Source organism: Lytechinus pictus, chromosome 10, assembly GCF_037042905.1.
Source record: "Lytechinus pictus isolate F3 Inbred chromosome 10, Lp3.0, whole genome shotgun sequence".
NCBI lineage: Eukaryota > Metazoa > Echinodermata > Echinoidea > Temnopleuroida > Toxopneustidae > Lytechinus > Lytechinus pictus.
Window position 1 is genome coordinate 29,840,196 of NC_087254.1, and position 26,534 is coordinate 29,866,729.

The following is a 26,534-nucleotide window of genomic DNA, read 5'->3' on the forward strand; positions in this document are numbered from 1 at the left end:
GCCAGTTCACGGTTAGCTCATGATAAACTTTTCTCAAATGACCTTTGTGATTTTTCATTAAGATAAGCACTATCATTTTCAAATGTAGATGTTGCTTAAGCTTTACCGGTAGAGTATTCAAATTCCAAGAACAAAAGGCATTGTATAGACCAGGTGACTAGAATTTATAGTACATCAGGGATAAAGTTTGGAAATCTGTTTTATTGTCTGCTTTTGGCACATTTGACTATTGTTTAGGCTACTGTCAAATACCAGTGATTATGAATGCTCTAATTACTCTTCAGCTTGGATGTGATAAAATGAATATTTTGAAAGGAATACATGAATAATCATCAAATCACAAATGCCTATGTCAGTGAATTTGAAAGCCACCTTCATGGCTTATCTCAAATGACCTTTTTCTGCTCGTGCGCAGTTTACAACCGTGAACAGGCTTATTATGATCTCATGTGATAGCATAAGAAAAAGGAAAGAGGGGATGTGACATCATTAGCCCACCCAATAAATATTCATGACGACCTGCCCATGACTGTTTTCACAAAATAATGGTAAACTGTAAAATTCAATAACTTCATTATTTGTGATCAGATTTTGATGGAATTTTCAACATTTTGCTCTGTGCTTTTCAGTCTATTTAGATATAAATATTTTCAGCCCAGAGTACCCCTTTAAGGAAACTGGTAGATTGCCAATATCAGTCAGAAATTTGCAAGCCAGATCAAACTAAGTAAAGCAAATTGTTACTTTTCATTGCAAGAAGCAGACCTGCAATCAATTGCAAGGCTTATGAACGATGCTGGGACTTACAATCGACCTATGATGCCCAAAATATGTTTAAAATGACAAATGAAGCAAACAATGATAATTACTTTGACATAGCCCTATTAATGATCTGAGCATCAAGCCTTGGATCGGTGAACTGCGTTGTCCTGTTATTATGGTCTACATAGTAGACCCTCCCAGTAGCCGTGTGTCTCGTCTCCCAACCAGGAGGGAGCCCTCCGAGGTCAGCCTCGTTGATGTGAAGGTCACGTGGTAGTCGAGGGTCGTGCCACGTACTGTCCCCCGTACTCGTGTCTAAGAAGTAGACCTGGCCTTGTGACGTTGTTCGTTGTTCTAGATATTAAGAGGAATTTCATAAATATATCTTGAAGAGAGAACAGATATTTTTTGTATTTTAGACATTTTTCAAAAGTGTAGAAGCTACAATTATTAGTTGTATGAACATCAGTTCTGATTTTGATTCATTTGGATTAAGTCATGATTTAAATTAATTTGGGATATTTCCAATTTCTATTTTGATACCAGGAGCAAAAGTCTATAAAATAATGCTTCATTTGTAATGGATGATAAAAAAATAAAAAAAATTATGACAAGAAAACCTTGGACAAACGGGACCAAGTGTGTAATAGCTTACTTCATATAACAGTTGCAATATCGAAAGAAGACTTAGACAAAAATCTTTCAAATGATTCACATAATACTGCAAGTCATCAGAGAAAAAAGGTTCTTGGTTGTTTGCTGAATGCTGATACATGTGCATTAGATGTTACACATGTGGCACAAACCGAAATGAGCTGATAATCAAACATGACTGTTCCCTATTAAAAGTGACTTTCAATAGGAGTAACAATATGAACTGTGTGGGATCCAGACTGGGTATGTTGATATTTATCAGTTCCTAGGCAAGCAGATTTAAACAGCTGTGTGTTCTTAATCCCACATCAGACAATATGGGGTCTCTCACCATATCCCTCTGGCAGATCGATGACTCTGTGCAATGTTGATCGATCCATGTAGTTTCTGAGCCTTGAGGATGCTCTTCTGCTGTACTTGTTGTGGTCGTCCGATGAGCGACCATGCCGACTGGACGCCCCTGACCGCCCCCCTTCATGACCCTCCCCACTGCCCCCTCCTCTATCGCCATGACCAGTTCCTCTATGATGTTGAGATGAGGAGGACGACGATGACGACGATGAGAGGTGGTGGTGGTTGTGATGGTGACCATTGGCGTGGGTGGACGTCCGTGATGAAGGAGCATGGCTGCACTCAGAAGCAGGCCTAGGTGGGTGGGGGGTGAAAAAAGTAATTCAAAGAAAGAAACATTATATTCTAAAACTACATCATTAACGCAAACCTGTTTATAAGGACCAAGGGATGCATCTTATCAGGTGCTTCTGTGACCCCCCCTCTATCTCTCAAAATGTGGGCACGTCGTGGTCTAGTGGTTCTGACACTTGTTTTTCAAACAGAGAGTCGTGGGTTCGAATCCTAGCCATGACGAGTTTTTCCTTCAGCAAGAAATTTATCCACACTGTGCTGCACTCGACCCAGGCGAGGTGATGGGTACCCGGCATGATTAATTCTTTGCATGCACTGAGCGCCGGTGATGTTAGCTCGAGCTAAAGCGCTTTGTATCCTCAGGCAAAATTGCTATATAAATCCAGCTATTATCATATTATTAATGCATATGATGAATTCAATCCTTATGTCACGATTTATCAAAATGAAATCAACAATAGCTCAACATGCATAACGTTGCAAATACAAAGTAAATACACTTACAAAGAAAGATATTTTGAGAATCATATAAAAGACAGTTCAAAAGCTGTCTTACTGTATGAGTACAAAACATGAAGTCAAGAAGTCAAGCAATATTTTACATTCCACTTCCACATACAATGTATGTAATCTATATTTCATCTTCACATTCTTTTTCTCAACTGCAACAATCCTAATTTTTTAATGTATTTTTCTCTTAATAAAATAGCTATTAGTTTAAAAGATGAAAGTAATGTTGCAACTTTCAGCATAACAAGAAAATTCCCACATGTACACGAAAAAGAATGTCTATACATTGCAGAGTTAATCACATATGACAGCTGGGGAATGCCAAAGAAATAATGTGTTTCTCATAATATCTTACAACATTTTGATTTGGCATGGAGCAAAGTCTCTAAACATCTATCCCTCGCAATCTTGTTTCCTGATCGCATTTCTTGGCAAACCGCAGTGAATTCTCTAGAGATGTTATATGATACGATGAGGAAAGTGGGGAATAAAGGTGGAAATATTAAGGAAGTAAAGTGTGTGACTGTGACTGAAGGGAAGCAGTCTATCTCTTTACGCAGGTTAATTACACCATACAACACAGACAGAGTGAAAATGGTCTGGAATACTCACATAAGTCTGCAATACTCTGCAATATTAAACCTCGATAAATTACGTTGATCATAATCATAAACTTGCATTAAGCAAGTTTTCAAAATCAAAATGATATGTAAAGGACGATATCAAGTCTGACTAGGCTATCAAATAAAACCTAAATAATTCAACACCTATGCAGCACTCACATCTTTTAACAATGCATTTATCTACTTTTGCCACTCTCCACCCAGGTGTAGTAAATAAGAAATTTATTGAACACTTGAGTGCCCGACCCAGGTGTAATAAATCGGTGCACCGTCGGATGAAATTCATTGAATGCCTGAGCACTCGATAAGAGCAGCCGTGCTATAGCCTGGGTAATAGTATGCAGCGCTTTGAAACAGTGTACTAATTTTGCATATAATATTACTATTATTATCATTAACATGAACCATTGTGAGTGATTTACCTAGTAGGTCTGTCCCATTGTGTTGTTCTTGTGAGGTGATTGACAAAATACACTCTTCCTGAGGTTGACATACGCTCCTCCCACCTGGAAAAAAGAGTATACATAAACAATGTAAATAAAACTATATTCTTTGTAAGCATACACAACACAGCATAAAAGGGTATTTGTAAGAATGACACATATGAGATACCTGTGGGACAGTACTAAATGCCTGAGGCATAGCTGAGGGTGTTACTTTGATTAAAATGTCTTACATTTCTTTGTCTTCAATCTCCCTATATGTATAGGTACCCAAGTTTACCCCATCATAACCCACAAAAAGACTCAGCTGATTACCAATGCAATGAATAATTGATTTACTGTGCATATTTTACTCTCCAAGACATAAACTTTATACTGTAACCCTGCCCTGTACCAGTTAAACTTACTTTTCATGTCTTGTTTTTCTAATAGAGAAAATCTTGTTTACAGACTGAACAAACATATGACCTTGTGACTCTATAAGGTACAGATAGGGCACTATTAGTTTCATATAACAACTAGACATGCTAAATTACTATACTATGAATTCCTTCACATGTAGTCCCTACGTAAATAATGCACATTAAAAAGTACGATGACAGCTACATCTGTAGTTAGTTCAGTTAAATGAATACCATCAATGCCAATCGCTTGTTACCTCAAAGGATATGTGACCCTCTGCATGAAAATAAGACTTAAGTTACAGCATTGGTGTATGGAGGTTGCACTTTTTAATAACAAGTTCTTGCACAATTTTTTTTAACTTACAGATTTCATCAATTTTAAACTGCTGTATGAGATAAAATAAAAAAGAATCTTTAAGAATCTTAATCCTAATATTTTAAGGGAATGGGGTCACAGAGCTATTTCAATTACTACTTTGTATCACATTCAGAAAATGGAACATGTTGAAATTCCAATCCATTTTTCATATCAACATGAACAGTGGTATTTTCTTTTTACTTTAAAATAACATAGAAAAGATCATCAAACAATCCATAACTTCAATCCACAGTGCAGCTGCCCTCTTTTGAAATGACATCATCACAAGATTTACAAACTTTCCTAGAAATTGTTTTGATGATTAAGATATTGTCTGCCTACTGTCAGAACCTGTTAAACATCTAAAGAGCACACTGAGGAACCTGCCTCCAAATGCTCATGTGTACCGATGACATTCAACTTCAGGGCTAGGGACTTGAAGCCAAATTTGAAAAGTCAAAATGAGCAAAACTTGAACAAGAAAGTTTTGATAGTTTTTTAAATAGGAAAAGTAGCGAAAAAAAAGAAGTGGCACTGAGAAACATCGATGATAATAGCACCTGTACATAGGTAGATTGATGATTTTCCTTGAAAAAAAAAATGTCTGATTATAGTATGCCTTGCTTTCTTACAGAGCAATTACTTAATTTCTTTCAGAATTATTTGCACCCAAGATTAATTTACACAAATACATTTACAGGCAGTTTAAGTCATTTTGTAAGAATTTTCATACAAACTGATTTTTTTATCATTATTACCACTGGACTTTGTCTTACAAAAACTTTCCTGATATACACTTTTCAAATAGGCAAGACTTTTATTGCTTGAAATGTACAAAAGTGCCACTGATCGAACACATATATACCAGCACGGTGCTTTGCAAAGACCGAGTATGAATGAATTAAACAACCTTGGGTACAAAAGCTCTTCCATTCAAGTCTGAAGGCACAGACCTTTGCTTTTGCAATTCGCATAGTGCATAATGCAGAGTCTGAAGTTGTAAGACTACATTCACCATTTACTGTGACACAGACAGAGTTTGGAGTGTAGTCTTCACTCAAGACATAGTTTTGATTAAAATGTAAAATATGAGTCTGTGCCTGCAGACTACTTCCATAAGTGAACTATCATTTGATTCTGCCTTCAGTGCATAACCTCATTGCGCTTCATACTCCAATAGTCGTTCAAATAAAGTTTATATGTAACTTCATATACAGCTTCATTGTAACAGCCCCTAGATTACATTTTTTATTTACTTTTTTTTATAGTAACTCTTGTTCCTCTATCTCATCTTCTTCCTCCTCCTTCTCCCTCTCTTCCTCTTTGTTTTATTCTTGCTTCAATCCACTTACTTTCTTTCCTATCTTTTTCCCTATCTCTTCCTTCACAATATTTTCATCCTGAGCCATCAAATTTAAAGCAGTCACAAAATTGGCAACCAATTGTCACAAAATCCATAATGATGCAATGTGTCATTGAGCTTCCATGTATTTCAGGTTCAGCAGAGAGAGTTCAATCTCTCCAATGGAAAGGGCAAGGACTTTCCAAAAACACTTTCCCCATTCAGACGACCACAAATTTGACCAATTAACCACCCCAATAAGATTATATGTACCTACACGATCCATATACACAACCTGGTTACGCAGCAACTGAGTGAGCCATCATTTGTATAACTTTTCCCCTAGTCTAAACTGGGTATTACTCCTTCATCAGCACAGCATCACAGCTGGATTAATCCCCCTTCAGACACATGTCTTCCCCCTCCACCACCCTTTCTAATCCCTTCCTAATACCAAGTGACAATGATCTCAACGGTTTCACACTTTATTCATCCGTTGCCATGACGATGATTCACACCTGTCAAAGACCACATAAAATATTGCTTTTAAAAGGAGTACATAGCCAAACTAATTTTGAGTAGAGACATGTGATGAGATTGCTTTGTGCTAAATACTGTCAACAAATATTACTGAAATTTGATAAATTCATGACATCAATTTGTTATCCGATTAACTTCTCCAGCAAGAATCAGAAACAAGGATCTGTTGTCTCTTCACACTTTCACAACTGCTGTACGGTACTAAGGGGTAGAGTAGGAAAATATCTTACTGTGTGAAGTTCTCAAAACAAGGAATGGTTAGGTTTAATATAAAGATTTGTATTATCTCTTGAAGCATAAGTCCTTGTATTTAAACACTTTCAAAGCAAAAAATCTGTACATTTTCATAACCCAATCAACTAGTGTATGATTTAACATCCTTGTGTATCGCATTTAGCAAATGAACTAAAGTTCACATTTCCCAAAAGTAAAGAGAATTTTCAGTTAATTACAATTAAAGGACCAAGAGCTACTAAGAGATGATTGTCAATTTAATGTAACTAATGATTCTGAATCTCAAAATCAAATTGCTAGCTTCCCCAATTTCATACTTGAGAGCATACCCATATATGATTTCAAGCCAAATTAAGTTTCCGATGGAAAGACTGACTACGAAGCTGCTTTTTGTCTTTTTCTTGCCAAGGGCGAAGAAATGACTAGCAATAATCATGTGGGGCTTACATAGGTAATAAGCATGATTCACTATGCAAAATGATTTCAAATGAGGTACGAATGAGGATACATCATTTTTGAAAAACATAGGTAAAACTGCGATGTCATTTACAATGTAGATAAACCCCAACAATTGTTTGGACTTTTTAGTATCACAATGATTAACAGATATCGAATGTCAACAGAAAACAATTGATATGATATTGATAGACATAGTTAATTTCAAAGGCTATTACTCTTCAATCTGGATATAGCAGAATTTTCTTTTATTTCCTGTATTTCTTTAAAATTTTTAAACACAGAGAATGTATCAATTTGGAAGTTTGCAGATTTGCAGGAAAAAACAATGATTTCCATGTTCATTTTCTTACTTTCCTCAGTGATATAAAAATGTAGACGGTATCTTTCCTAAGGTATTCTTTTGATAGGTAACTACCGGTACATCAAAATTACCTCAGAAATGACAGTTATTACCATCACTTTCACCAATGATAATCATTTGCCGACAACCCCTTAAGAGCCATATCACAGACCTAGCCAAGACCCTGTGCCTTCAGAGAAATAGGACTAACTGCGGTGGATCTAGGGGGGGGGGGGCAAAAGCCCGCCAAAAAATTACCCATAGGAAAAAAATGCCCTTTTTTCAAAATGAAATACCCATTTTGAAGTAAAACATAATACATTTTAGGTTAGAAAAACACAAAATTTTGGCTCATGCTTCGTGCTCACATCAATTATTGTTTAGTATAAGGTATTCGTCCTGTTCATGGTTAAAAAAATGCATAGAATGTCCAGTTATCAGATTGGAACATCACATTTTTGGCTCATGTTTCGCGCTCGCATCAATTATTGTTTATTAAGGTACTCATTCTGTTGCTGGTTTAAACAGTGCTCAGAATATCCAGTTTTCAGGCCTGGCTCGCGCTTCACACTCGCATCAACAATAGTTTAGTAAGATACTCATCCTGTCCATACAAAAATGCTTAGAATGTCCAGTTTTCAGGTTTTTCAGGTTTTTGTGTTTTTCGCTCACACCAATTATTGTTTATTAAGGTAGTCATTCTGTTCCTGGTTAACTAAAATCCCTAGACTGTCCAGTTTTTTGGTTAGAGTATCACAAATTTTCAGCTCGCACTTCATGCTCACATTATTCGATTGGTGAGAAATGTAGCCCATATCCTATTCATGAGTCACTAAATGCAGTCTTTAAAAGGTTCCTTTTCTGGTCAGTATATTAAAAATTTCCGCGCTCACGTTAATTCTTTAGTTAGATTCACAATCTTTTTTTATGATTACAAAAACTGTTCGAAATGATTACTTCTCATGTCTTTTTACATAAAATTTCCAAAAGTTTGAGCTCGTGATTCGCGCTCACAACATCTCGCAAGGATGCCCTTTTAACAATAATTTACTCTATAACTGACCAAAAAAGGATTTCAGATTTGAACAATTTTCCAAACCCTTCGCTCGCTACACTCACTCGCGAATAATAAAACCTATATCTTATCAATCAGGAATCACTTCAAAAAAAAACTTTGCTCAACTTAATTACTACAAAACACACTTCTTCACACAGATGATAATCTCATGGCGAAAATATCTGTTTGCACCAAAATGCCCTTTTTTTGGCTTTGCCCCCTTCCCTGAATGAAAGTATGTTCCGCCGCCCCTGACTGCCATTGATGCAATCAGGACTCCTGGGCAAACAGGCAGTCAAGAATTCTTACCCATCAGGCAGCTCATTTGGATCTGAAGGTAGCATAGGATGTGGGTTGATGTTACGAGAGTCGACCACCGCTCCGCTCGCTGATGACCCAACCCGATCTCTCGATGTAAGACTGATGACGATCTGACCGCGGATGTTGTCTCCATCCTCCGGTTTGTGCTTGCATAGATCTAACCTTTGATCTGGTGCAATATGGAAGAAAAATTGGGGAAAAAATATTACTCAGAGAGAATAGAGGTGAGATCCACTTGTTATCATGTAATAATGATTGGTAGGTGGGACTAGCTTCCATAAACAACTGTATGTATAAATATTGTTCCACTAGTATATTCTCACAAATTAAAAAATATTTTTTATGATGATATTAATGATGGTAGTAGTGATAAGGGATTAGTCCATGACAGTACCAAGACTGGTCTTTCTGCATAACTTTAAAGAAAACAAATTGACATAGCCTTGACAGCCTATGACTTAAGATTCGGCTGACATGTATGAAAATAAAAAAAGCAAAGCTATTTCAAAAGCTCATACCGTTAGTAACTTACAACCCTAGTATTTGAGCATTGGGTAAAATCTTGAAACAGCCTTGAATAACAAGAATAATGTAGACTGTTCAACTTAAGGTTTGGATTAGATACAGGAAACAAATTCCTTGATATATTCATGGTGGAAGTTATTTACAATCAGTGTCTTTTAGCCCCTGGCAATGGAACCTTGAAAACCAATGACATATCAACTTAAGTTTTACAGGACACAACTTGTGTGAAGGCGCAAGTAATACAACCGGTATCTTTCAGCTCGATAGAATCTTGACGCAACCTTGAAAACATAGGACTTATAACGTTTAGTTTTACAGGACACGACTTCTTTGATATGTTCATGTTAAAGTTACTTACAACCGGTGTCTTTCAGCCTTTGAATGGCATGGGAAAGAATCTTGACACAGCCCAGGAAACCAGCTCCCTGCTTCTTGTGGATCTTCCGATGATTCCATACACTCAGTGTGATGCTGTCACTTAAACTCAAAAATCTGTTACAGAGAAATAAAAGAGAAAATAAACAATGTTAATTTGCAATTGACTTTTAAAAAAGATTCTTTTTTCAAAACGTCAGCATTTTCAAAGCTGTTGATACATCAATACATTGATATCTATGTATTCATAGCTATTTGATCTAAATCATTTCACATATGAAATTATTTTAAATCAAATAACTTTTTTACATGTTGGGTACTTTTAAAGGGGTGGTCCAGGCTGAAAGTATGAATAGCTTAATAAATAGAGGAGAATTCACTGAGCAAAATGCCGAAAATTTCATCAAAATCGGATAACAAATAACAAAGTTATTGAATTTTAAAGTTTAGCAATATTTTGTGAAAACAGTCGTCATGAATATTCATTAGGTGGGCTGATGATGTCACATCCCCACTTGTTCTTTTGTATTTTATTATATGAAATTAGCTTTATTCAAATTTTTTCCTCCAAGAACTAGAAAAATTGGATTGACAAATGATTTAGTGCATTAGATATTTATTGCTGCAACTTATTTCATAATAAGGGAGACATATTATTAAAACAAGTATGAAATAATGAAAAATAATGATTTTATGTAATAACATAAGAAAACGGAAAGTGGAGATGTGACATCATCAGCCCACCTAATGAATATTCATGACGACTGTTTTCACAAAATATTGCTAAACTTTAAACTTCAATAACTTTATTATTTGTTATCCGATTTTGATGAAATTTTCGGCATTTTGCTCAGTGAATTCTCCTCTATTTATTAAGCTATTCATACCTTCAGCCTGGACCACCCCTTTAATTTGACTCTGGAAGTACATGTACATGCGTAATTACAAACAATCATTTTTTTTTTTTTGAACACTTTTCATATAACTTTAGTTGGCTTCAACCTGTTAAATCATTCACACCACTATCAACATACACATGTACAATGTACGAACCAACGACAACCTATTTTGCACCATCCCAACTGAAGGCCCAAAATAACAAAAGGCTTGGAGGAGAAATCATGAACAAAAACATCATAAATGAATACAGTGTTCTATTTCCAAGATCAGATGGGTTTGCCAGCGCCACTTGTCGGCCTCGTTACGCTAGCCTTGTCCCCATAACTGGCAGGCTCTGACTGTCACATACAATTTCACACCATCCCCGTCATCAGACTCAGCACTGGTGATTTCAATAAAATTTCAGGGTTTGTGGTAAAAGAAAATGGAAAAAGCAGATCAACCAAAATGAAAAGCATTGGGACATATGGAAATCAAACAAAATCTATATCTGTGCATGTACATGTAGTTTATAATGTATGAGGTCGCATATATAAAGAATGGAGGAGAAGACAGAAAGGAAGTAAAAGATATCAAGTATACAGAGAAAAACAAATTACATATTGAAACAGTAGTGTTATGATTGTCAGCAAAATATTAAGGAAAGGGCATGACAGAATACTAACAATCTGTAAAAAAAAAAAAAAAGAGAGAGAGAGAGAAAGAAAATCAAAAGTGAGTGTCAGAAATGCACAGTGGCAGTCAATACAGGTCACTACTGTAATTGACCGTTGTATGACCCCTTCAGACTTGATTGTGTCTAGCACCTCAGAGTAACAAAATATGACGAGTCGTTCCAATGAAATATAATTCAATTTAAAAGCTTGACCTACAGAGGCAATGAAGACATTCCTAATCAATGTCCATGGCAGGCAAATACAGATTTTCACTATTGGAGGATTAAATCAATTTTGAATAATCCAAGAGAAGACTACTGGTACTTGAATAGGAAAGGAACGTCCACATAAATAATACATGTAAATGAGACTCCAATTACATCTTTCTTTATATAGTAAACCATGTTTCAAATTCTTTTTCAACAAACCCCTTTAGTTACTTGAAAACTACCTACATTTCTATATTTAAGATTTTCATTGATTTAGTGACTTAAAAGCTTCCTGTAATTTCCTATACTATATGTCTTGGAAATTGAGAGAAAAAATGGTATGAATTCATCATTCCACCAATCTGTAAACTTCATTCTAAATTAGATCAACATTTTCATTCCACTTCCAATGTACATGTACAATGCTGCATCTGTGCACGTGATGAAATGGACTATGTAGGGACAGTGATTTTCCGTTTAAAAAAATTGCCTTTTCCGTTTCAGAAAATCTCAAATTCCGTTTCAGCATGTCAGAAAACGGAAATTCCGTTTCCCCATAGACTTTGTACACACGGAAAAGTGACAATTCCGTTTACACATTGAATACCGTACACTCGCACTGGTCAAAATTTGTATCTGCTACTGTACCAACAACACAATAGAATCCGTTCTAATCGGATCTATGCGGGTGCAAAAAATATTTTTCCAACCCCATTTAGCATGCATACATCCTCACCTTTCACATTATTAGCATTATTTCACGGTGAAATGATATTTCATCGATAATTTTGGGGTTTTTTGGACATCGTTATCATCAGTCAACGGCTTTTGCCAATCCGCCATCTTGGATTTTAAGACCACGATATCGTGCTGTTACATCTTCAAACGTAGAGGGCAGCAACACACGACCGTGCAGTGAACGATATGTGTGTGCATGTGAAGCCCAACCCGGCGCCGGCAGCAGGGTACGGGTACGGTGCGGGGTACAATCAAGTGTGCTGATGTCGAGTGCAGTCACGATGTGTGAATTGTCATGAAAGTAGCGAAGTGAGATCGTGTTTTCTGGGGTTTTGTGGCCATTTAATATTCTCATTTTGTTGTGATTTTGGAGTAATTTCTGTTGCTATTCTGTGTATTTTGAGGGAAAATACGTTTTCCGTGATTTTCCGTTTGAAATGACACTTTCCGTTTCAAAACACCCTTTCTGTGAATTCCGTCCGTTTTCCTAGATCGCGGAAAATCACTGTCCCTAACTATGTGTAAGTCATACAATTTATTCATGCGTGAACCAGATCAATGATTCATTTCTTGGAGCATGCTGAGTTCATTGACCAATAAATCCGTCTTTCAATCTGATTAATGAATCATTTTCAAGCAAATAATAACTTAATAACACTGGACATTGCAAACCACGCTACATATTCAACTATCAAGGAAAGTTGGTCACACTAGTTAATAACAAAACTTGCTTCATTGACATCTGCTCAATGTCAAATCCATTATTGGCTAGTTACAGATGTGCTTAAATCTAGCTCATACAATACATCCTTCATTTAAAGGGGAAGTTCACCATGACGAAAAGTTTGTAGAAATGGAGAAAAAAAATAATGAAAAATATTGGTGAAGGTTTGAGGAAAATCCATAATAGACTAAGAAAGTTATTTGATTTTTTTATTTGTGATGTCATAGATCTGTCCTATATGCAAGGCTCGACATTAGCGGTGGCCCGGTGGCCCAGGGCCACCAGAAATTCACCTCGGGCAACCATTATTGATAAAATGTTAAGTTTTGGTGGCCCGAATCGGGCAACCAATAATTTTCAAAGTAGCGCAATTTTTCTCCCGATTTTGCACGTATTTATCAACTTTCTACAGTTCAAATTGCAACCCAGTTCGTCATGCGCCCTTTTTGTTGATCTACACACAAATACACACACACAAAGTTTGCATATTAGGCCTACAGCTATAGCATACAGTAGCTATTATCCAGCCAGCCGCGCCGGCCGGCTGGCATGAGCTTTGCATGAAGCCACTGCATACAGCTGTGCTCTAGATCTAGCTCAGCCTATTCAGACTCTGGGAGCTGCAAAAAAAAATGTTGCTGCTAAGAAATCTTCCACAGAACTTTGAAAATCTGAGTCAAAGTCACATTTTACACCAATGAAATGACATTCTTCAGTCTATATTACGAAAATTTGGTGTACCCTGATTATTTGCAAGCATTAAGAAGAGGAATTATGACCTCTCTTTTGACTACAAAAGACCGATTTCCAAATGAATACACATAAAAATACATAGGCAAGTACATCACAGTCCCACGTGTGCATTTGTATGTATGTTGATACTTTGTTTCTTTCGAAGCTGTGTCTTTTCTAGCCAAAAATAAACAGACAGTTTCTTTCTTTCTTGTTTATAAATGACTTCTTAAACCACTCTTGAGAAAGTAAATACTTTGGGAAGGCATTTCATTGATATGAAATGTGAATTTTTCCAACATTTTGGCAAATATAGGGAAGGACTTTTCTCACACTTTTTTCCAGATATAACTTGCCGTTTTCTTCTTTTTTTTTTCTTTCATTTTTTTACAGTGGTTAAACTATTTATACCCCTTCCCATTGAATATGCCTGATTAAAAAATATGTTTCTACTGAAAATAAAATAATTACAAACTAAAGGATATAAAAATGGAAATGTGCCATTCCCAGAAGGTAAGTGAAAATTATTTGCTTGGCTTTTAATTATATTCCAGTCAGAAAAGACTGTTGCCACAGCTGTTAAAAAAATATTCATAATGGCTTCTTAATTTTCCCCTTTTCTCCATGTTTATATTAATTTTGTTTTATTCACTTTTCTTTTTTTTTCTCTAAATTTTTTCTTTTCTTTTTTTCCCTGTTCTTCGTTTTTTTCTTTCTTCATTTTCTTTCTTTTGTTTTATTGCACTTATTTCTTTTATTATTTTTGTTTTCTTTTTGTAATGTACTTTTTGAAAATTATTTTCATTTGTTTCCCCCTTTTATGCATTGTTCTAATTTTGCAGCATATTTTTCTGTGATTTTCTCCTGCTATAATATGCTGCAAAAGAGAAAACGGAAATAAACTGGATTTGGGGCCTGCATAATCTAGGTTTTAGGATTCAAAGAGGAAGAAATGAAAAACCATTGTTTTGTACATCTATCTGAGTTTGCTATGCACTATTTATTTACTTTACCATTATGAGTGTGTGTCTATACGGAGATAAAAAAAAAAAACCACACAACCTGCGAACAATAAAATTCATTTATTCTCTTTCAATCATTTCATTTTTACAACGATAGAAACAATGTATACATGTATTTTACCACAAGCCAATTAGCAAAGTAAAATAACAGCAAACAAGGTTTACATACAAGATGATAAAGTGAAAGTACTTAGTGGTAGTGGCTGCAGAATTAATATTTCAGAAGTTCGTTTTATTAATTTTCAATGTGTTTCTTTATATTTTTCGGGCCACCGAACTTTAATATCGGGCCACCAAAAAAAATTATTTGATGGTTTTGGTGGCCCGAACGGGCCACCACCAAAATAAGTTAATGTGGAGCCTTGCTATATGTTATGTAATATAAAATGCATGAATTTCAATTTTCTTAAATGGTTCATGATGACTCAATTTTTTTTCTTCCTGGAGCAGTAGTGAAATAATTTATCTGAACAAGGAAGGTACAAAACTCATTTTCATTTTAATAAAAAAATTACATTTCATTTATTTTTTAAATTCACGATACATGGGAAGCTGCAGGCATATGATATGACGTCACAAATCAAAAAATAAAAATTCTATAAATTTCTAATAACTTTGAATATCTTTGATGGATTTTCCTCACACCTTCAACAATATTTTTTATAATTTCTTTCTATTATTTTTATGATATTTTTTGTCAGGGTGAACTACCCCTTTAACACACCTACGAAACTAATTCCAGACCAAAGCTTTCACGTCACATGTAGGCCATATCGGTTTTGTTGGTGTTGCTGTACTACTACCTTCAAATCAACCACAATCCTAATGATCCTAACCATAGTACATCATGTATCAAACAAACCAACAGAGTAGGCTGAGGGGGGGGCAGGCGGGCAGTGCATTTTGCTGCATATCAATATTGAAAGATTGGGAATTTTGGAACGAGATATGTCAAGTCAGTCCGTTGCCATTAATATGAAAACGGGTAATAGAGATCAAATCCTCAAATAAAAGTTGCATAAACTAGAAAAATTATTTTAGATGAATACCATGTTTTCTTCTTCAGATAGCCTATTGACCCCCCCCCCCCCCCCCTCTCTCTCCCTCACACTCACAACTTTTGTCCTAAGCATAACTCTTCCTTTTCTCTCTCACTCATCTTACTCACTTTTTATCCCTATGCCTATCACTCTGCCTCAGGGGAAAAACAAACGGGGTAGGGGGGGGGGGGGGCTCAAGGATAATCTACCCCCTCATCAGCCTCAGGCCCCTTAATGCCCTGGAAACTAAAAAAGGCCCCCAAAATTCCCATAGGATCAAATACAAACTGTAATAGAATGTAGCACATTTTGTTTTGTGAGCAAAAAATGGTAGCCCCAGAAAAGAAAAATGATTCATCATTTCCCTCACTCACTTTATGCCTCTGTCACTTTCTTCCTTTATCTTGTTTTCCAGTTTCCATTTTGATTAGAACACCATCACAGAGTGCGTGAACTTCCACCACAGTCCAGCCTCTAAGCTGTCTCCTACATAGACACAGTGTCCAGTCATCTAATTTATCCACAACCAAATCGTCCCCCAACTTCCTCCATTGATTTTTCTAATGGCCCAATATGTTTTTATGACTAGATCTTTTCTCAGCATCGACCTCAAAGTTACACATCATCTTGGAAAAAAGTGTCTAGACTTGAGGCAAGGCAGCCAGCTCCCCAACAGCCTCATTTGAAGGCTTTGAGTGATTTTATCGTTTATAGTTTTATATCACCACTTAAACTGTCACTCCAAGAAGTGGTACATAGTTCAATAGATTTTGTTTTTTTGTTTTTTTGCCATGCTGTCACACAAAGATAACCCACAAAATTAGAACTTTTGACAGACCTTTAATGGAGTATGTGAAATTTCAAGTAAAGGTGATATTGATAAAGGCAATATTTTAATGCAATTTTTTTATGTGTACATGTAGGTGCTTTCAGTCCAAATAAAAAACTGATTATACCCATTATTTTATGATTGGTAAATCTACCCTAATTTAACCTGGCAGTGTGCTACTCAGACCATAGTATTACAGATTTTCATAATTTTAAAACTAATCTTGAAAGGGCCGGGGGTACATGTACATATGAACAATCTTCTCAGTATTTTGGTCATCAAGTAGCTCTGAAAGCGTGCACAGGTGTGAATGTGCTAATGGTGAAGCAACACACTCAAGCTCATATGCATGACCATTGTAACTGAGATGCCTGCATTGCCAATAAGATCACAAACCATAAGCCTGTGCATTTTTTGTTTTATACCATGTGTTCGACTGTCATAAAATAAATTGAGCTACACCATATTTTCTATAAGACATTATCAATAAACCATAGGAAAAAGGTGTATATCATATGCAATTTCATGTGATACTCTTTTCCTATGTGATTTCCAAACTCTGGTGCACATTAGCACACGCACAAAAATGATAATACAATAAAGAGCTCACAGGTGATCCATTTTAAAAGCATGCCATTGAACATTGGTTATGTGTTTCTTCATTTAACCCATTCATGATTTTTCAACAACGGTTCAATTCAGTTGCAAATATCCTTAAAAATGGCTATTTAACCAAGTCAATGATCCACTTCTTGCTCCTTATAAAAAAGGAAAAAGAGAAAAATTCATTATCACTTGATGTCAAGACAAACTTTAATAAGCTAAATCATTTGTACATGTAGGTTGGTACCAAACAGGATTAGCATTTGTCTTCCAAAAACAATCTTTTAATACAAAGACAAGGATAAAGACTATACATGTTCATGTGCTTTTATATGTTGTGGAAAGACAGGCTACAACATTTGCAATAATCAAATATTATTAAATGAAAGACTGGCTGCATTCTGTCCTAAGCAGTATGGTCATGAAGGCAAGATATGGATAATAAATGAATTAACTGATGAGACTGCTGACTCCTAGACTGCCTTATACTTGTCTTAATCGTGCCAAAATGAAATGCGTTTTAACTGCCCCTGCAAGGATCTGCTATTTATGAAAAGGGCAGATGTCAACAACCATCCATTAGTAGACAAAATGCTTTTAATTTTCAGGCTTTTCACTAAGAGGCTATGTCCAGACTTATTTCCTAATCATACATACTGGCACTGTTTGATGAAATCCTTGAGTATCTTTCTTGAAAATCTAGGACCCCTCCCTTGTCTCTAAAACATTCACTTCTCAATGTTCTAAGTTAACCCCTTCCTTTCTCCCTCCTGAAGCGTATTTTCTTCCTTCTTAGAGGCCTTTCTCATTACGCTTTCTAAAACTAGTTTACTGGAAAACCGATTCAGGAAACCAGTTTGGAAGATCGCTTTGCTAGCATTCCCACTTGATCATACGAAAGTGGTTTTCAAAATCACTTCACATCAAGCGTTCTTGTTGCTATGGAAACACTCTCAGTGGGGTGACACATTGCGCGCAAAATTCGAAACCGCAGCATAGGCATTCTACACCTGTCATGTGGAGTAGCGCACTCAAAATGTGCGAAGATCGCTTCCCAAAGAACGGCTGTGTCCTCACTTACACCAAAACCAGTTTAACGAGGCAAAGCGATCTTGAAAACTACATCGCGAGGTGGTTTTCCAAACTGGTTTGGAAGATCGCTTCCAAGACCGCCTCGACCGTTCTCACTACACGTCGTTAAACTAGTTTCCACTAAACTAGTTTTAGAAACATAGTGAGAACAGCCTTATATCCACACTTCCACGCCTTCTTTATTTCCAACCTCTATTTTCCAACATCTCTTTTCCACACCCTTCCTCACTCCCATCCCCATGCAAGTACATGTAGATGGTAGGCCTACCCCCCCCCCCCCTCCCCTCCCCTTCTCCTGTTCAGCCCTTCTTTCCATGTTTTCCTTCAACATGATGTCAGCTTGGTTTTATTATAGGTAGAAAACATGAAATGTTTTGACAAAACTCCACCAAGGATTAACGAAGCTATGAATTTGTAAAGTTTCCATTTTGTGGCATGACATCATGTGAGCAGCAACCACATACTGAGTAGTATAAAATTCAGTAAATTTGTGTTGCCTACAAATACTTTTCTCTTAGAATTGTTCATGAATGCATCTCATGATTATTGCATAAACGAGTACAAACAATTCAAATTTTCTGACAAAATGGCATTTTATTGGATACATCACAACAAGTAAGGGCTACTCGCAAGCAACATAAAAAAATAAACTCTGAAATTCCTTACAACTGTTATTCTTAGAAGGAGTTCTGCCAATGCTTTAGAAATACATTACTCTCATTTGCTATTTTTAAACCTACAGGACTTGACATTGACATCAGGGTGAACTTCCCCTTTAACCCTTCCTCAATTTTGTTCTCCCCTCCTCTCATCCTTCTATTCCTCTTTCTGTCCTGTCATATATTCTGTACCCTCCCCTATCTTTCTTTCCCTACACCAATAGTTGCCTCTTTACCCCTCTCCCTTTTCCTCCACCTCCCTCTTCCATCACCCTATATTCTTTGACCCCAGTCCATACAACGACTCTCCAATCCATCTAGATCAAACTGCATCCAACTATCAATCAGGTCTCATGTTAGTGCCACGATGGCGTCAGAGGGAACCAAAGAATACCAGGCACTGCAGCAAGAGATCAGGGTGATTGGAACCTATATCACAAGGCTTGGCGATTGATTGCACTCCTGATTTGTATATGGCTGACTGCACATGGGGAGAAATGCAATCAATCCTAGAGATCAGGTTTATGATCAATTTCTAAGTCTTGTGTTACTGAGCAACGATCTTGAAATGCACCATGGAGACCTCATTAACAAGTTCAAGAGTATAGCTTGATAATAAAAAGTTGGTATATAATTCAAAGCCAAACTCCAAGAAGAATTCAAGATTCAGGATCTCCAAGGGAGCGACAACAAAGAGTTTACCGTTTATCAATAGGTGCCTTGATCACAAGAATCCCTGTTAAATTACAAGAACTTTTACAAGCTCAAAATACCTGATAATTATTCCCACATTCACACCGCCCCGAAACATACCCTTCGGGGAAAGTTCTCAAAGTTACAAGCCTGTGCAGTACAAGCAAGCAAGGTGCGAGATTCAAAATAGCTAGTTCAGCAGCCACCCATGGCCCCCGCAACACACCAAATTTTTAAGAAAGTTCCCGTAATTTGCTTTTACACTGCCCAAATACCTGCGACCTTGGAAAAATCCCTATGAAAGTTCTCGTAATTTTTAATAAGTCCCTATATAGCAGGTATTTTCTTTCAGGGATATTACACGTTATTTGCTTTTTCTAATCGGGGTAGATAAGGGTGAATTTCCCGATCAGAAAATACCTAGTTCTAACTGACAAACTTTGAGGCAGTCTAAAACTACCAACTTAAAAGCATTTTCATCCTGAACAACCAGCATGACCAATATCAACAACAAAAGATGAGGGCTGTATTAATATGAAGTTGAAACCTAGTAGGCCTTTTATTGCTAAACTTAAATGTGAACTACCAGTACAGTCAAGGAGAGGTCAAGAGTTTATATCAATCCCAAGTGTTTATCTATGTTAACGACAAATATTTTCACATTAAAAATAGAAGGCATGGGCTGAAATGGAATGAAATGGAAAGCTGTATATTTAAATGCCACAGGCCTCAAGAACCTGTAAAAGAACTCAGAATCATAGAACTAAATGTAATGCAGAATATAACAATTTCAAATATTTTCATGCTGTTGCCATGCGAACTGCCAATACTAACAAAACAACAAATAAAATATGCAGAGGTATCACAGTTCTATTGCTCTTCTAGCAAGGGAAAAAGGGTTTATAAATGATGACTTCGAAAAAGAAAAAGTGATAGTAATCACATCCCTATTCTGTCAAGAAAAATAAAGTAACAAATGAAATTGCTGCTCACCACCCAGGTGCAAATATGGCGAGAATAGCTCAATACACAAAATCAGAAATATAGCTCAGCAGGGGTGAAATGAAAACTGTGCCTTGAAAGTATACACCCTTTATTACATTTTTATATATCTTCTCAATCTCTTAATCTTCAAAGTGAGATCAAAACAAATTTTAATTGTCATTGTGAATTATCAATTTTTAACAGATATCAACAGATACTGTACCAATACCCCAATGAGTAATTTTAAAATCTATAGTAGAAAAAAAATCTTGGTTTCGGGAAAAGTGATAGCTTCTATGCCAAAAAATGCAGTAATAATCCTGATGGAAGGGATCTTTCTACTTCTCAATATCATGTAAAAGTCTTTTGATTCACTTGGTAAGTTCTTGAGAATCCTCAATGGGTCTCCCTGATGCAACTGTTCACTATGAATCTACCCAAAGTTAGTAGAAAAAATCTACACTATACACTTTTGAAAAACACCAGAAGAGACCTTCTCAAGTCCCAACTGAACACACCCACCCTCAGCCTCCCATCTGATCCTCCTTCCTAAGAGGAAATCTGAAGGGGAAATTCTGTTAGCCGACACTTCCTACGGGCAGTGTTCAGACTCCTTTAACCAACGTCTGTCTGGCGGGGTATTCCAGTGCCGTTATCCCTGGGAGACGTTCCCCTAGACTCCATTACCAGCTATTACCAATATCCTGTAACGCTGGCTGATGCGCTGTGTTGTGTCTGAGAGGACATAGGCGCCACCGGTACGGAAATTATCAAAAGTTTGGATAGTTTCTCCTTTTTTTTTCTCTGCCCTCTAGCCTGACAAAGTCACATGGTTTTTGTGATCAAGTTGAGATCCAAAACCCTCAAGAAAGATAGTTTGGCAATGGTGAAAGATACATATATGAGAAAAAAAAATTATATCAAAAGTGAAAAAAAAATGGTTTCATTTGAAATAGGCTAATCACATTTCCATATGCTATTTTTTTTCTAAATGTGAACAGTTAGGATAGTTAAAAAGCAAAAGTTTGTTTCTTTGATCAGGATATGCTTTCTCTTCACTGGCATTAATAATCATGTTTTATTTTCCTCCAAAGAATGGATTTACTCTAGACCAGAATTCATAAACATTGGTCTAATGCCTACACGTTGTTGCTTAAAGCTCCACAGTCCACTTCTGATTACAATAGTAACATGGCCTAAATTAATCAAGGCCACCAAGGCCTGGGCCTTGGATTCATTATTTATTGGCCTCAGACATTCATTGTTCCCTTTCACATTTTCCACTTGTACTAAGGTATTTTAGCATGGACCTAACATAGGTCCATGCTTATATAAATGTGGTCCATATAGAGAGTGGCCTTGCTCTAACAATATCACAATCCAAGACCTCAAGCAATAATGGAAAAAAAAACTCAAACCCCAAAAATGTAAACTAATAACATACACAATGTTAACTAATAACATACACTAATAGTTGTATCACATAGGCCCTATCTGGTACTAAGAATGTGATTGTGGGCATGCTAAAAAAAAAGAAGAAATATTAGAGACAAGGTGGGAATTAAAATAATAATAATGGGATTAATAAAAGAAAAAAAAACCAATGTGTTCATTCATCATTAAAACTTTATCCCAACATTTCCCATCTTAAAGGTAAATGCTAGTTTTGGTAACGATATAAAAATGAGTTCGTACAGAATCCAATGAAATGACCACCAAAGTGTCTGTTTGTATAATTAAAACGCATGTGCCAAAGGATTCTGGAAGAAATTGTGTAATTGCTGAGAAATCAGCAAATAAGCACAGGATTTGGGTAGAGCGTCGGGCCCGACGCTCAAAGCAATAATTATACACTGTCCCACGTGCGCTTATCTGTGTTGGGGAAGTTCAGTCTGAACATTTTTCAGCGTAGATTTCAAGATTTCACAAAGTTCAGTTTATGTAACTGTACCAGATCTAGATCCTCGATGATATACTGACAATTAAGCCTGGTTTTACAGACTTTCTCATGAAATCAGTGTTTACTGCAACTACTGGAATTTCTCTTTAAATGAATGAATATTTCTCACAGAGACCCATAGAGCTGAATCAAAGTGCAGTACAAGCATGATTTTCTTTCAAATGGCAACTAATGCCATTGATGAGATATTTTACAAAGACCCTCTGATTAAAAGGCACAAGTTAGAACTCAGAACATCCTTCAGCCCATACCATGCTTCAATATTCTAGTCTTCATCATTGTTTTCTCCAAAACAAACAACCTCAATGGCAAGGTAGTCTTTTCAACATAAGACATTCATGATACCATGAAAGAATCTCACAATAATTTTTTATGAAAAGGATCATTATAACTTAAATTGCACAGCTGAATTATTCACAGCTACATTACTTTTACCCCTTCCCAAATAAAGCCTTAATAGAGGAACATTATTTTGGCCAGTCAAAACAATATTTGGCCAGGCAAAAAGGTGGTTCAGGTCCAACCACGCCTGACTAAACTCAGATCATGAGAAATGGTACAAAGTCTTGGGCCAGCCTGGATCTTTCATTCTAGGTAATGCGGAAAAAAATCTGTTGGTAGATTAGCTACAAGTAGAGGGAAAATTTGTAATAAAGTTGCTGTATAAAGTATAAACCTTGAATGATTTCAATCTAGGAGTTATTCAAATGTTGGACAATCCAATAAAAAAAACCCTGCATGTTCCAGTAAGTACACACTGGTACCAGCAAATAGCTTCACACCCAACACTATCAAAATTGTGTTTACTTTGAGAAATGTACATCCCCGTTTAAATTGGCTGCCTAATTAGGCGGGCGCAAGACAGAGTGAATTTCAGGGTGTTAAACATGGGTGTGTATTGCTCTCTTACAACACAATGCCATAATTGCAATTTAAAAATTCAACAGACGAGGGAGACAGACAGCGTGTTCTCCTCCTGTCTCTGAACTCAATATTCAAAAGAGGTTGTTCCATTACGCGGTTAGGCAAAAAGTGATGAAGTTATTAAGAAATACATTGCTCCAGCATATTCTGAAATTAAAGGCATTGCCTTGATCACTTTAAATAGTTTGATTCTTAAACATTGGAAGTAAATGAGAAATAGACCTGCATAACAAATTAATAGCCCCCCCTACAAAAATCCCCTTTGGTACGGAGAGATGTACAATTGTACATTTGTAAGGTAAAACAAAAGGACATCACTGAGTATTAACCTGATTATGCCATAAAGAATGTTGATTTTTTACTCAAAATAATTATTCTACTATTCTATCAATAACATACAACATTGGGTTGTTTCATTAAACCCTTCAAACCTATGAGGGTGTCTTTTTTGGGGGGAGGGGGGTGGCAAATCACTTTTTGCTATGTGTCATTGTGTAATTCTAACAAGCTTCATCTCCCTTTAAAGGGTCAATTCAATATTCAGAATTTAAACTTTTCTCAGCATTAGAAAGCAGCCATAAAGAACAAAGCATATTAAAAACCAGTAGGAGACAAGAGCTCTTGCATGATTAGACAAATCCAGTGTTTCTCAAATCTAATTCTTGCCAAGATTTCATAGAGTAGCTAACTGAAAGAAGCCTGTCTGGGACTGGGCAAGGAGCCTTGAAGAATCAACACAGGCAACTCTGGAAGCTTCATTCCAAGACCGACCCAGGGTCTAAAAGCGAGAAGCGATAGAGTGCCAGGATGGTGAATGATAGATAAAACAGGCATAGACAACTGACTGGCACGCTAGGAAGCACTCCCAGCCGCCAGTCAAATGTCTTAAACCATGCCAGTCTTGTTTTTGAGGGGAAGAGGGAAGATAATCAGGCAGACAAATTGACGGAGAATTAATGGATGCAGAGAAAGAGGAGAGTGTTTGCTGAGCCCTGCCTCCTCTGCCAGACATCTATGTAAATCATGTTTTCTTCCCAAGACATGAAATTATCTTCCATCCCAAATATAGCTAAACATTTTCTCCCTTCCATGAGCGAGAACGAAAAGTCAAGGGAAGTCAACGTAGTGCGTTGACTTGCCACAGATTTCGCTTGCAAGAGGGCTTGCAAGGCAAAATTGCACTCTTAAATCATGGAATGACGTGGGTACCATAATATAAAAAGTATTTTCAATTTTCAAAATAATGGCATTCAGACGCTGTCTTATCTCTGCTTGCCATTCTCGAGACATTGATTTACATTTAGGTTTGTTGAACTTCAATATCTGCAAGTATTTTCTATCATTGCAACCAGCATATTGCTTGACTCAAATCAATACAGTCAATCTAAAACTTAATCTTTTTCCTCCATTCCATACTATGAAATCAGTCCCTTCCCATTGTTTGAAAGAATTCTTGTGCTACCCGCTTGTATTTTCACACCTGTACTGTAACAAAAAAAGCTTCATAATTGATCGCAGGAATGAATTTAATCTGAAATCAATCATAAATATCCATCATATAATTCATTATGCTTGTATGGGGCCTGATCATCCAATCTGGCAATTTAGAGGTTAGCTGCTCATAGAAAAGACTTCTCCAGCAAAATTCAGTCAGCCAGAAGCAAGGCCAGCTTAGCCTTGGGAGAGCAGCACATAGGTACAGTAGAACCGGTACTACTATTGAACTTCCAAAATAAGAAGTGCACACTGGAGATAATCAACAGTATGCTGTAATACAAAGCGCCAAACCTGCTTCACTCTTGGAGACACCAAGTGTAAATTGCAAAATTTCCCAAAATGAATCAAATGAGCCTCTGAAAATGACGTGGCCTATATGCCTTAACTTGCATAATTTACTAATTCTTTGCCCGATACGGGAATAAAAAGAAGTCTAATAGTCCACAAATACATCATAACATATGACATTTTGGGGGGTGGGCTGGGAGGGGGTTATCTTTGATTATGAACCTCTCTTTAAGAATGTCAAAAAATCTGTTCCTCTTATTGGTCAAAATTGAGGTCATGTAAACGACCATGCCTGCAAAACAACAAACTAAGGTGGTAACCAAGGGCAACAGGCATAGTTAACAAGATTTCTGCCTGTTGCCCCCTGACCCGCCCCTTAACGACGGGCATAGCAAAATTTGGCAGAGATCCCCATTTGATTGCATGCAAAATGTTGCTTTGTGCGGTGATTGCGGATACCATAAATATCCGCGCGATTTGATCGAAAGTTTTAGACAATTCGCGCATTTACGCGCTTATTGCACAAGTGCACGCAACGGATATGACATATCGATGGAACGATGCCGATCCTAGACTTTTGCTTGTTAATTCGTGTTAAAATATATGGCATTATTGAAAAGAAGACTAACTTAAACAAGGACATAACGGATGTATCAATCATCAAGTCTTGTTGCAGTTGTTCGTTCAAATGCATGCTCACAAAAGGTGAGTCAGGTGAAAAGATCAAGACGGTCACTGCACTTTCTTATAACATTACTCGTTACGTTAGGTATGGGCAATTCCAGCGTAACGGACATGACGTTCAGACAAATTTTTGTAATTCAAAGGTTTATACAGTAGAATTAGCAGTCTTTTGATAATTGCTACTGAGCTTATCAGACACATTTAAGTATCAGTTACATACACATGAAATTTCAAATCGTTTCGTTGAACAGTTGCGGAGAAATTGCACTCTTTGTCAGCGTAACGGACATGACACGAAATGGACGAAGCATTTTTACCTCCTATTGCTTATCAAAATTCCTGTGAATTCTTAGATTGCATGCACCTGACGCTGGTGTTAATTTAACCTTAAGATCATGCTCTATCCATAAAATGGTGTTTAACAAAAGTTTTACAGTGCATTCTGTATTCATAGCTCAAAATGTAGCGTAACGGACATGACACATGAAGCGTAACGGACATGACAGTTTCGTCCACTTTTTGTAAGCGAATATAATTATTTTATTACAAGATATGGTACAAGTCTTATTGGTTACTTGTTAAGGCTAGAGGTTAGAGACACACATCATAACTGGTAATCTGTAATATCTCCTATTATTTTGCAATTTGAGAGGGGGGCTTTGCGTACAATATTTATAAAACAAAAAAATATTTGGAAAAATTTCTTTT

General features: G+C 36.6%; 1 protein-coding gene across 1 annotated transcript in view; it reads right to left on the minus strand.

Annotated features, from left to right (window-relative positions):
- Positions 1 to 26,534, minus strand: part of LOC129270461 (E3 ubiquitin-protein ligase SMURF2-like) — a 39,344-nt gene that overhangs the window by 9,200 nt on the left and 3,610 nt on the right. Inside the window, exons 3-7 of the mRNA XM_054907841.2 lie at positions 9,576 to 9,709; positions 8,681 to 8,861; positions 3,617 to 3,700; positions 1,748 to 2,061; positions 870 to 1,116 (exon numbers count right to left, since the gene is read on the minus strand). Coding sequence (XP_054763816.2) covers positions 870 to 1,116; positions 1,748 to 2,061; positions 3,617 to 3,700; positions 8,681 to 8,861; positions 9,576 to 9,709 — 960 coding nt within the window. The remainder of the gene's footprint in view (positions 1 to 869; positions 1,117 to 1,747; positions 2,062 to 3,616; positions 3,701 to 8,680; positions 8,862 to 9,575; positions 9,710 to 26,534) is intronic.